At 39.9% G+C, this 12,239-nt stretch overlaps 1 protein-coding gene across 1 annotated transcript; it reads right to left on the reverse strand.

Moving 5' to 3' along the window:
* Positions 1–10,847, reverse strand: LOC109645071 (myosin heavy chain, fast skeletal muscle-like). The gene is made up of 41 exons (XM_069529003.1): positions 10,797–10,847; positions 10,528–10,570; positions 10,035–10,256; positions 9,812–9,955; positions 9,566–9,722; positions 9,449–9,476; positions 9,264–9,372; positions 9,078–9,170; positions 8,926–8,989; positions 8,746–8,844; positions 8,547–8,650; positions 8,283–8,421; positions 8,044–8,162; positions 7,466–7,615; positions 7,202–7,372; positions 6,809–7,109; positions 6,616–6,686; positions 6,447–6,534; positions 6,207–6,324; positions 5,984–6,107; positions 5,561–5,697; positions 5,215–5,470; positions 4,880–5,122; positions 4,621–4,797; positions 4,395–4,540; positions 4,203–4,293; positions 3,714–4,103; positions 3,493–3,619; positions 3,292–3,410; positions 3,014–3,210; positions 2,655–2,838; positions 2,408–2,573; positions 2,131–2,255; positions 1,700–2,008; positions 1,393–1,596; positions 1,160–1,285; positions 910–1,080; positions 710–814; positions 514–609; positions 273–404; positions 1–103 (listed from the first exon to the last, which is right to left on the reverse strand). The coding sequence occupies exons 3-41, from the start codon at positions 10,239–10,241 to the stop codon at positions 83–85; spliced, it is 5,808 nt and encodes a 1,935-aa protein (XP_069385104.1). The 5' UTR covers positions 10,242–10,256; positions 10,528–10,570; positions 10,797–10,847; the 3' UTR covers positions 1–82.
* Between the last annotated feature and the right edge of the window lie 1,392 nt (positions 10,848–12,239).

Raw genomic sequence — 12,239 nt, forward strand, 5'->3', positions numbered from 1 at the left:
TTAAGGAGCAACAGCTTAGTCTTTATTGTGTCAGCATTTTATCATATTATATGATTCAACAAAACGAAAACCGCAGGGTGCTTTACTCAGCAACTTCTTTTCCCTGTAAAACAGATAAATGGTTGGTTGAACGTTGTGTATTTTTTAAACCTAATACAATATAAACATAATATTATAATCTAATCTATCTCCGCTAATAAATGAACATATAAAGAACAGCAATGATGACAGAATTTTAGTTTTTTTCAAACACCTGATTGACAGATATTTACCTTGCCAGAGTCACGGGTCTTAGCTCTCATCTTGTTGACCTGGGACTCTGCAATGTCAGCGCGCTCCTCAGCCTCCTCCAGCTCATGCTGGACCTTCCTGCACTTGGACAGGTGGACATTGGCTTGCTCCTCCTGGAAGACGGTACAAGGTAAATGGTTAAATGACCAGCAGATATACTTCATATGAAATCTGATGTCGTATAAAGTTGTCATTGTTTAAAAATGTATGTTTTGCCCTTACCGCTTCCTCAGCCTGCCTCTTGTAGGCCTTCACCTTGAGCTGCAACTTGTCAACCAGATCCTGCAGCCTGGTAACATTTTTCTTGTCCTCCTCAGTCTGTAGTTGAAAACACATAGATTTGCATGTTTTAATGGGAAGTATATTCTTAGATTTGCTTGATTTGTACTATAAACATTAAATGTCAAAGTGACTATACCTGGTAAGTGAGCTCCTTCACTCTCCTCTCGTATTTGCGGACACCCTTAACAGCATCTGCTCCACGTCTCTGCTCACCCTCAACCTCTGTCTCAAGCTCACGCACCTTTTTGAAATAAAAACAAATGCATGCACAGTTTACTCAACATGTTTTTTTTAAACTTTGTTTATCTGTGTAAAATTCTAACATGATTCTTTTACCCTAGACTCCAGTTTCTGGAGCTGCTTCTTGCCACCCTTCATGGCCAGGTTCTCAGCCTCATCCAGGCGGTGCTGCAGGTCCTTTACAGCAACCTCCAGGTTCTTCTTCATCCTCTCCAGGTGAGCGCTAGTATCCTGCTCCTTCTTCAGCTCCTCAGCCATCATCGCAGCCTAGAAAACACAATATTTGGTTTAGAAATATCAAAAAAACAGTATTAAGTATGAATAATAAGTAAAAACTTAAGCTTACATCAGTGATGGCTTTCTTAGCCTTATCCTCTGCGTTCCTTGCTTCCTGAACTGTGTCATCAACTTCACCCTGGATCTGAACCAGGTCAGACTCAAGCTTCTTCTTGGTGTTCAGAAGGCTTGTGTTCTAAAGGATGAAAAAATTAAGTTACTTAACTCATCAAATGCCTACTTTTCATGTTGTTTAATGTTTCATTGGTTTTATATATTGAATTACTGTTAATATTTGTTCACCTGAGAGTGCAGAAGTCCAACACGCTCACTGGCATCCACCAGCTCCTGTTCAGCGACTTTGCGACCTCTCTCTGTCTGTTCCAGAGCAGCTCTAAGTTCCTCAATTTCAGCAACCATCAGACCGTTTCTGCGATCAACCATAGCAGCTTGTTCCTTAAGGTCTTCCTGGGCTCTAACAGCATCATCAAGGTGCAGTTGAGCATCCTAGTGAAATGATACCAGGAAAATATACAAATGAAACTCAAAATGGACTGTAGCTGCACTCACAATACTGTAGTTTGTACAACAGCAGTATGTCTGACAATACCTTCAGCTGTGCCTGCACATTCCTCAGCTGCTTCTGGGACTCAGAAGCCTGGCGATTGGCATGGCTCAGCTGAATCTCCATCTCATTCAAGTCTCCCTCCATCTTCTTCTTGATTCTCAGGGCATCGTTCCTGCTCCTGACCTCAGAATCCAGAGTGCTCTGCATGGAGTCAGTAACCCTCTGGCTGTTTCTCTTGATCTGCTCCATCTCCTCGTCTTTTTCTGCCAGCTTCCTGTCCACCTCACCCTTGATCTGGTTGAGCTCCAGCTGAACACGCAGGATCTTAGACTCTTCATGTTCCAGAGTTCCCTGATGACATCATAGTGTAAAAGTTTGGTCCTTACCTTCAAGGCTTTTATGCCAATATACTGCATTGTCCTAGATTTGTATTTTTTTCTCCTCAGAAATCTCCCTGGATATAACAAACATACCTCAGCCTCCTCAAGAGCTGTCTGAATCTCAGATTTCTCTGTCTCCACCTGCTTCTTGGACTTCTCCAGCTCATGGATGCTCTTGCCAGTCTCACCAATCTGTTCAGTCAGATCAGAGATCTCCTCTGCAGAGAGACACATATTATATATCGTCAAGCCTTGAAATGTAAAATATGAACACTAACACAAAATGTGTTGAACATAATCAGACAATCAGGTAGGAGCTCTAACACAAACAATATGAATACATTATTCTCATTATCAGGTGGAAACTCACGTTGCAAGTTCTTGTTTTCACGCTTCATTGTCTCCAGCTGATCCAGAGCTTCCTCATAGGAGTTCTTCATCTTGAACAGCTCAGTGCCGAGAGAACGAGCCTCCTTCAGAGCTCCCTCAAGCTCTGACTGACCCTCCTCATACTTCTGCTTCCACTCTGCCAAAACCTAAATAACACAATTCATTGTGTTCAGATGGATATTCAGCAAAACAAAGACAAGTAAAAAACAGTTGTATGAATTGGCCACCTTGTCGAAGTTCCTCTGCTTCTTGTCCAGGTTAGCAGCCAGCCCATTAGCCCTCTCCACATCAATCATGAGGTCCTCCACCTCACTCTGGAGCCTCTGTTTGGTTTTCTCCAGGGAAGCACACTTGGAGTTCACAGCCTCAATCTGCTCCTCAGCCTCCTGAAGGCGCTGAGCCAGCTTTTTCCTTTTAAAGTAATGTTCAATATGTCTCTCAATGAAAATCATATCCAGATTAACACACTTAACAACAAAGTGTTGCTTAGTAATAAACAAAGATACTTCCTTGATGTTTTGATGAATGAGCTCAAACAAGCTAAGCGTAATGTTACATTTCTGGTCGTTGTTTGAATGTTACTCACTTGGCCTCCTCCAGCTCCTCAGTGCGCTGAATAGCATCAGTTTCATACTTAGATCTCCATTGAGCCACCTCACTGTTGGCCTTGGACATTCCACGCTGCAGCTCAGCCTTGGCCTCCTGCTCCTCCTCAAACTGTTCCCTCAGCAGATCACAGTCATGGCGGGCTGATTGCAGTCCATGGGCAAGAGCATTCTTGGCCTAGGATTCAAAATATGATTGAATGTTTAGAACTTTTCAATCTTATTCAGTGAGGCCAGGATGCACTGAAAGTTTTCTTACCTTAACCTCCTCTTCAATCTGTCTCTTCAGCTCCTCAATCTGCTGTGTGAAGGCCTGTTTGCCTCTGGTCAGCTGGGAGACCAGAGCCTCTTTCTCTTCAATTTGACGGCCGAACTCACCTTGTGTGAAAATTAGGATCAAACATTAGTTGGTTTTTAGTTTCTATCTTGATCAGTCTTAAACTGAAGATCATTTAAATACCATTTTCTGTCAGGAGACGGGCTTTCTGTGCACCCAAGTCATTGACTTGACGCACATTTTCATCATACTTGGTCTTCAGTTCACTAAGTTGGTCCTCAAGAGTACGGCACATCTTTTCAAGATTACCCTTGAGAAAAAAGGAACAGAAAAGAAAGATTTTATTTTATGTTTTTATGTTTAGATACTGCATTAAATACTCTACTATTTCATTTATTTTGTACCTTTGCTTTGGCAACAGCCTCCATGTTGCTGGAGAGGTCATCAATCTCCATCTTGTATTCACTCTTTTCCTTTTCAAGCTTCTGCTTGACACGCTGGAGGTTGTCGATCTGCTCTCCCAGCTCAGCGACGCTGTCAGCCTGCTTCTTGCGAAGAGCAGAAGCGGTGGCTTCATGCTGCAGAGTGGACTCCTCAAGGTCACGACGGAGCTTCTGGAACTCAGCTTCCCGCTTCTTGTTCATCTCAATCTGAGCAGCGGTGGCACCACCAGCCTCCTCCAGCCTCTCACTGATCTCCTCAAGTTCCCTGGAGAGGTCAGCCCTCTGCTTCTCAACCTTTGCACGAGCAGCACGCTCAGCCTCAATCTCCTCCTCCAGTTCCTCAATACGGGCCTGTTTAAAGTATATGTTTCATTGTTTAGTGAACATTCAATGTGAAACACAAAATACTGAAAGCATGTTGTGTTATATTCAATGCAATATGTTGATTACCTGAAGCTCCTTGATCTTCTTCTGAAGCTGAGATCCCATTGACTGCTCATCCTCAATCTTGCTAAGCAGTTGGCTGATTTCAAAGTCTTTCCTGTGAGAGCAACAAAGTTCATAGTAAGAGTCCATTCATACAATTAAACATTTCTAGAAAAATGATGGTTATTTTATAATAGGAAAACAAAATTTGGATACTTTTTCTGTTTCTCGTCAGACTGCTGCTTGTCATTCTCAAGATCCATGATGGATTCCTGGGCCAGTTTCAGATCTCCCTCAAGCTTCCTCTTAGCTCTCTCAAGGTCCATACGCAGTTTCTTCTCTTGTTCCAGAGAACCCTCGAGCTGCACATTGAGACATTGAGTTTGTGAATATTATGCTAAAGAGTCTTGTTTTGTCAACCTAAGTGAATTTGTAAACTTACATCATCAACTTGCTGCTCGAGCTTTGTCTTGGCCTTGCTCAGAGTGTTGACTTTGTCTTCCTCAGCCTGCAGGTCATCAAGAGTCTGTTGATGAGCCTCCTGAAGGGCTTTCTTCTCCTTGGTCAACTTAGCAATGCTCTCATCTTGAGAGGCCATCTCCTCTGTCAGGTTCTTAACCTATATTTGCGAGCAAAATGTTATTAAACACATAGTAATAATGAATTTACTTGATATGCAACATATTCTAATATTTACAAACCTTGTTCTCAGTGGCGTGTTTCTCCTTCTCCACCTTGGCCAATGTAAGCTCCAGATCGTCAATATCCTTCTTGAGCTCAGAACATTCATCTTCCAGCTTTCTCTTTTTAGCAGTAAGCTCAGAATTGATTTCCTCTTCATCCTCCAGTCTCTCAGTTGTTTCTTTGAGTTTGGCCTCCATCTGAATCTTGCTCTTGATAAGTCCCTCACATCTTTCCTCAGCATCTGACAGATTCTCTGATTCCTGTGTCATTGTATAAACACATCAAGTGTGAGCGCATCATTATTTGACCTAAAAACATGAACAATTGCAGGTACCGTCTGAGGTTTACTTACGGATGCCACTTGGAGCTGCAGGTCGTTCTTCTCTTGCAGAAGAGACACCATCTTCTCCTCCAGTTCCTTCTTCTTGGCCAGGGCAGTAGCCAAGTCACTGGTCATCTTTTCATAGTTCTCCTTCATCTGAGACAGCTCCTTCTCAGTTTCAGCACTCTTCAGCAGAGGCTTGATCTTGTAGTAAACCTTCATCCATGGCCAGTGTTTGACATTCATGAATGAGCGCACATTGTACTGGACGGTATAGATGGCTTCCCTGTAAAGAAGAGATTGTTGTCATGAAAATTGTTGCTGGAGATGTTTCACCCTATGTCTTTGTTTCTAGAACTTATTGTTTTTAACATGCCTCCTCTCCGTCATCTTCACAAACTCCTTTCTCATGAGGTAAGCACGACAGAGAGCCTGAGTCATTGTGACCAGAGTTGCAAGCTTTTCATCTCTCATCTCCTCAAGGGTACCCAGCAGACCAGCCTTGAAGAACACCTGAATGAAGAGAAAATAAAAAAGAACTTTCAGGTATAATAAATATTTAAAGACTCCCACGGCATACATGTTTATAACATGTTTATACATGTTGACATAAGATACATGCTTTGAAACTATACATTGATTAGTAATTTCTCCAGGTACATGGTCTAATTTTGCACCAAATTACTTATTACTTATTGTTATTAAATTACATTTAATAAACTTTGAGGTAAAATGCTGATAATTATCAGACAGACAAAGAAAAGGATTAAAATCATCAACCTCCTTTGTCGGTGCTTACCTTTGTGTGTCCAAATCTGTACTGATCATGATCAACATCAATTGATCCAAGCAGCTTTTCTGCAGCCTTCTTGTTGTCAATGAACTGGCCCTCAGGAATGACACTGGCATTCAGTACCTTGTACCTTTAATTAAAAAAGTTATTGGTGTCTTTGAGTATACCGTATATATATATATATATCTTTTTTTTCTTTTCCAAAGGTCAAAAATATATCCATTGATACCTCTGCTTGAAGTCACCATATTGGATTCTGCTTGGGAAACCTTTTCTGCAGATTCTGATACCCTCCAGCACACCGTTACACCTCAGCTGGTGGATGACCAGGAAGTTCTCCATAAGACCTATTTTAGACGAGATTTCATAATTACTTTTGTGAATAGTTATTTGCCTCATTGAACCAGTACTGAATTGAAACGATACCAACAAAATAAACAAGCCATTTCCTAAACAGTTAAAATCTTACCTGGAGTCTTTGACTCATTGGGAATCAGACAGCGCACAAAGTGAGGATGGGTGCTCCTCAAGTTAGTCATCAGCTTGCCCAAGTTTTCCTGTAGATACAAAATGGTGATTTAGTTTGTGTATAAACTGATGTGTGATGTTATTTCTTGGTTTACAATGTAAAAGCTTACCCTGAACTGTGAAGACACAGTCTGCATAGAGCCACCCTTCTTCTTGCCTCCCTTCTTTCCAGCAGAAGCCTCTGTTGACATTTCAAGTTGAGATATTTTGTAAGAATGAAACTCAAAACATACAGAGATTTATTGCAAGAGTATATACAAAGGTAAAATATGTTTCTATTGACCAGGTAATTGTGTATCATACCTTCAACAACAGGGGGATACAAGACAGCCAGCAGTTTAACTGAGGACTTCTGGTACAGCTGCAGAACAGACTCATTCAGTGGGTCCTTGTTCTTGTCCAGCCAGCCACCAATATTGTAGTCCACAGTACCAGCATAGTGCACCAGGGAGAAGTGGGCCTCAGCCTTGCCCTTTGCAGGTTTTGGCTTCTCAAATGCTTTGTTTTTGCCAAGATGCTGATCATAGAGCTTATTCTTGAAGGATGTGTCTGTAGCCTTGGGGAACATGCACTCCTCTTCCAGGATGGAGAAGATGCCCATGGGCTGATGAAAGTGCAGAGAGATATAGTACATCATGAAGTGCCTGGGTTTTTTAGGAGTATTACATACAATAAAATCACAAAATAGATGTGTACCTTTTCAATCAGCTCAATGCAGGCAGCCAAGTCCATACCGAAGTCAATGAACTCCCAGATAATACCCTCCTTCTTGTACTCCTCTTGCTCCAGGACGAACATGTGGTGGTTGAAGTACTGTTGCAGTTTTTCATTGGTGAAGTTGATGCACAGTTGCTCCAAGGTGTTGAACTGTGAGAGGACAAATAATCAGCCTGATTATTCTTAGACAACAGGAAAGGCTTTGTCATATTTTAATAATGCATTGCAGTGTATGACGCTTACATCAAAGATTTCAAAGCCGGCGATGTCCAGGACACCAATGTAGTAGTTCCTCTGCTGCTTAGTGTCCAACATCTGGTTGATACGGACGACCATCCACAAGAACATCCTCTCATAGATAGACTTGGCCAGGGCAGTCACTGAGTTATTCGCCTAAAAGAAAAGAAGGGGATATTTATTTTTGATTTAAGCTGCATAGACTGAAATGTTTTATATCAATCCTATTACCTTTCTATTTATCTGTCATGGCATATTAATTCACAAGCGATTGCCTGTTTTAATACATTTTTGATATTTCCCTTTCTACCCTTTCACATTATTTATACTATTTTGATCCATAGTTAATGCATCTTAAAATTCAGACCACCAATCAAATCAAAAGAATGCCTATCTGTCTCATGTTTAACGAGATAAATGAGATTAAGAGAATTTAAGTTGAAATGTATTTTGTGAAACAATGTCCATAATGCATAATTGCATCTTTTTTGAATAACTTATTAGTAAATAAAACACATGTTCACACACAATTATACATTTTAATTTCAACAAACAAACCAATGAAACCAGTATGTCTCCTTTACCTGAGGCACAGTCTGTCCCTTGGTGACGTACTCATTTCCGACCTTCACTCTGGGATAGCACAGAGCCTTCAGCATGTCAGCGGAGTTCAGACCCAACAAGTAAGCAACCTTGTCAGCATCTGAAAATAGTAAAGTTGTTTAATATGTAATATGTGGCAGTGATTGTCCTTCATGACATAACAAAACCAGTGTGATTGAGAACTTTTGTTGTTCATTTTGATATGATATCAAATACTCACCTTCTGTGCCATCGGGTTCAGCCTGCTCCTCACGCTGCTTCTGCTTGAACTTCATGTTACCGTGGTGGATCACAGCACCAGTCGTCTTGTAGATGCTCATCTTCTCCTCAGCATTGAAGCCCAGGATATCAATAGCATTCTGTGTTCAAAAGATTTTTATTTACAAAATATCTCCACTTTGTAAAATACATTCATAAGATCACTTTAGAGATTACATCAAATGTATGCAATATGTTACGTATTTGAAACATCAAGATCACTCACATCAGTGGCTTCCAGCTCAACTTTGTCATCAATGCTGGCCACAGTGATCTGACCCATGCTGATCAAGGGGAAGTCATAGGGGTTGGTTGTGATGAGTGACGCCTCTGAAGATTGAAAACGTAATGAAGATTAAATACAGTTTTTCACCAAAAAAAAATCAGCATATGTTTAAAATCATGCAATAGCTTAATCTGCTCACCAACTAGCTCTGGCTTGTGGTTTGTCATCATCTGGTAGAAGATGTGGTAGCCTCTCTCATCAGGAAGCTGGTACGTCACTCTTGATTTCTCCAGCAGATCTACAAATGTTGATCATTATTCACAACCTGGTCAGTTCTCACTTCCAGTCATCTGCATTTGCTGTGAGGATTATTACTTACATGTCTCAATATCAGCACTAGCCAGTTTGCCAGTTGTGCCGAAATGGATTCTGATGAATTTACCCTGTTTAGAAGAGAGAAATTGTTGTAATCTCTTCACATAACCAATGCCTAACAAGAATTTTGTCTCATAGAAATCACCCCATACTTACAAAGCGAGAAGAGTTGTCATTCCTCACAGTTTTGGCATTACCGTAGGCCTCCAGCAGGGGATTGGCTGCAATAATCTGATCCTCCAGGGACCCCTATAATCCAAGTTTCGAAATTAAATCAGGAAATCACTTTCCTTCTCGACATATACTCTAAATTTTTACTTGGACTCAATGGTGTCAACATACCTGAATCTTGCCAGTATCCTTCTTCTTTTCTCCTCCTCCTACTGCAATTGTTGCAAAGTACTGGATGACACGCTTGGTGTTCACAGTCTTTCCAGCACCAGATTCTCCGCTGGGTATAAACACAGACTTATAAGAATTTGCTCAACATATTTGAGTCTAAGAAATGTCAACAGATATGAACTTACGTGATCAAGACAGACTGGTTCTCCCTATCTGTGAACATAGAAACCAAATGAGTTAAACACATTCCTCTCAGAGAAACATCATTCTGTATACTCACAAATTCTACATTGAGGACATACCAGTGAGCATGTTCTGATAAGCGTTGTCAGAGACAGAGAAGATGTGGGGTGGAGCCTCCATACGCTTCTTGCCTCTATAGGCACTTACAACTTCAGGATCGTACACTGGGAGCCATTTGTAAGGGTTAACAGTGGCACAGAACAACCCAGAGTAGGTCTGAAAGTGAACATAGAGATAAACCGTTAACTCCATGTCTAGTTTTTGATTTCATTATATATTATTGCACTTTAAAAATATAGTCTTACGTAGATCATCCATGCTGCATAACGCTCTTTGAGGTTATACAGGACAGAGGCTTCATTGAGATGGGTCATCATGGCCATGTCCTCAATTTTGTCGTACTTGGGAGGGTTCATAGGAGTGACATCATCTTCTTTAAATGTATTCTCCTGCAATAGGACATATGTTACAATGAGAACTGAGAACACATACTTTACTTTCAGTTGAGTCTAACTTTATGATACAAACCTCCTGAGTGTCCAAGACTTTGACGGTGACTTTGGCACCATCTTTCTTGATGATTGTTCCCTTCAAGTACAGCTCTTTGGCATCGACCACATAGCAGGCGGTCTTGGCATCAAATGGTTTGTTTTGAGCCTCAATTCTCTCCTTCTCTGGCTTACGCAGGTAAATGGCAGCCTTGCCATAAATGGCCATCTCTGCGTCCGTACTCATGGTGGCGTCTTATGTCTGTGTAGCAAGTCAAAAAACAGAAATCTTAAACCTAAAGTGATTTACCACTGGCTAAGAGCATTGATTTTTTTTTTTTTTGCCTGAACTGTTTGCTACAGATGGCCATCAGCTTGGTATGGGTTTTTAAACTAGTTAACATTAACCATTACATTAGTTTTATCCAAACTAGATGAATAATGTTTGGTGCCACTAACAAACTGACTAATACACATCTTCCCTGTACATATATTAAAAGGTCAATCAATCAATTGTAAAAATTCATACATACCTTCCCCTTTCCCCTTGAGAAAATAATGTTATATGCCAGAATCCTGTCAAAAAGGCAGTGTTTTAGAGAAGGACATGAACTGTACAAAATACAATATAATAAAATATTAACAAATATTAATTAAGCTAAAAGGAAATAACAATTATAACTTTGTGTGCACTGAATAATAACTTAGTACATACTTGCACTTTTACATGACATATATTGTAAACTAATTTAGAAAATGAGGATCACATCACAAAACAACACTCAATTGTAGATGTTCTCACCAGAGATAGGAGATTCACCAGTCCACACACTCTGAAGGTCCCTGCAGGACCCCTTATATTCAATCCAGTTTGCTTGCCAAGCACAATTGTAAACATGGCGACATGCCAAATATGGTGAGAATGACAGATGAGTCTTGAGGCATTTGAAATATGTAGGGTATCTTTAAATTTGCGGATGTAGCTGATTTTCTGCTTGTATCACTTCTTGTTCTGTTGAGGTCTGTTGAAATTATTTCCTTTTTAAATTAGAGGTATTTTTGGTACTTGTTTTGACATAATGCTGCATTTCATCAATAAAGTGAATGTCCAGTTAATGCAGGGATTCTTAGAAAGTAATCAACACTTCATTAAAGTTTAGAACAGTATTTTTCTTTGAATATTCAGAATAATACACATAGAATTTAAATCAAATTATTATTTAGATCATTACTGTGCACATGAACCCAGTATGTCTGCACCCTGATATGATGCACTAGACCATCTTTTATTTACAAAGTAGTCTGAAATAATTCAATTCAATATTTGGAAAATATTTTAATTGAATTTTTAATTTACTACACATAAACATTTATTATTTCAATTATCATGATTTCAGATAAATGTTGCTGTCTCCTGGAACCTAAATCCAACAAGGTCCAAGCAATGTGAGGACAGCGACTCTACAGTATGAGGTAGGTTTGATTTAGTTGTCAGTGTGAGCCATTTGTCAGATAACTTGGGGTCCAACACATGCTGCGTCTCTTTGAGTTACATTAGTCAGGGGTCCACTGTCATACACCATCATGTAATTGGAGCAGTTGTAAAGGTTACTGTATGGAGGTGAAAGAAGTTGTCTTGTCATCGAAGAGTTAGGAGGGTGCTGGGCTTACTCTAAATTGGTTGAACGCAGTTTTGAGCAAAAAGGTTTTAACACAGCTGTGATTGTTCTCACTTGTGTGCCAAAAATTAGATGGATGACTTTCACACAAATGTACAATATACTGAAACTACATCTGGGGAAAGAGGAAAGATTCAGTGAAATAGTGCAATCACATCTCTGAATATGTAGAATATGTCCAATATATGCACCCGACAAAATCACATTTCTGTATTAAGAAAGTTAACAGGACATCTATTTGTGTTATTTACTCAGTTTGTGAGAATAAATGTTGAGGTTAATACTACAAGCTGTATAACTACTCTTGTGCAGAAGACTCTGTAAAGATTGTTGGTCATTATTATTATCACACATTTCTATCACACATTTTGAGTTAACCTCCGGCACTAGAGCTGTACCATTAAGGCTGAAAAGATCAGTGTCATTAGTCGATGATGTTTCTAAAATTGGGTAAGTTAACTTTAGGAATTTTTATTGATGTCCCACAAGGAAGACAAATTAAAAGAATGTTTGTAAAAATTTGTCTTGGTTGAGTGCCAAACAAATTGAATAAATTGTTATTGTAA

Source organism: Paralichthys olivaceus, chromosome 7 (assembly GCF_024713975.1).
Source record: "Paralichthys olivaceus isolate ysfri-2021 chromosome 7, ASM2471397v2, whole genome shotgun sequence".
Taxonomy (NCBI): domain Eukaryota; kingdom Metazoa; phylum Chordata; class Actinopteri; order Pleuronectiformes; family Paralichthyidae; genus Paralichthys; species Paralichthys olivaceus.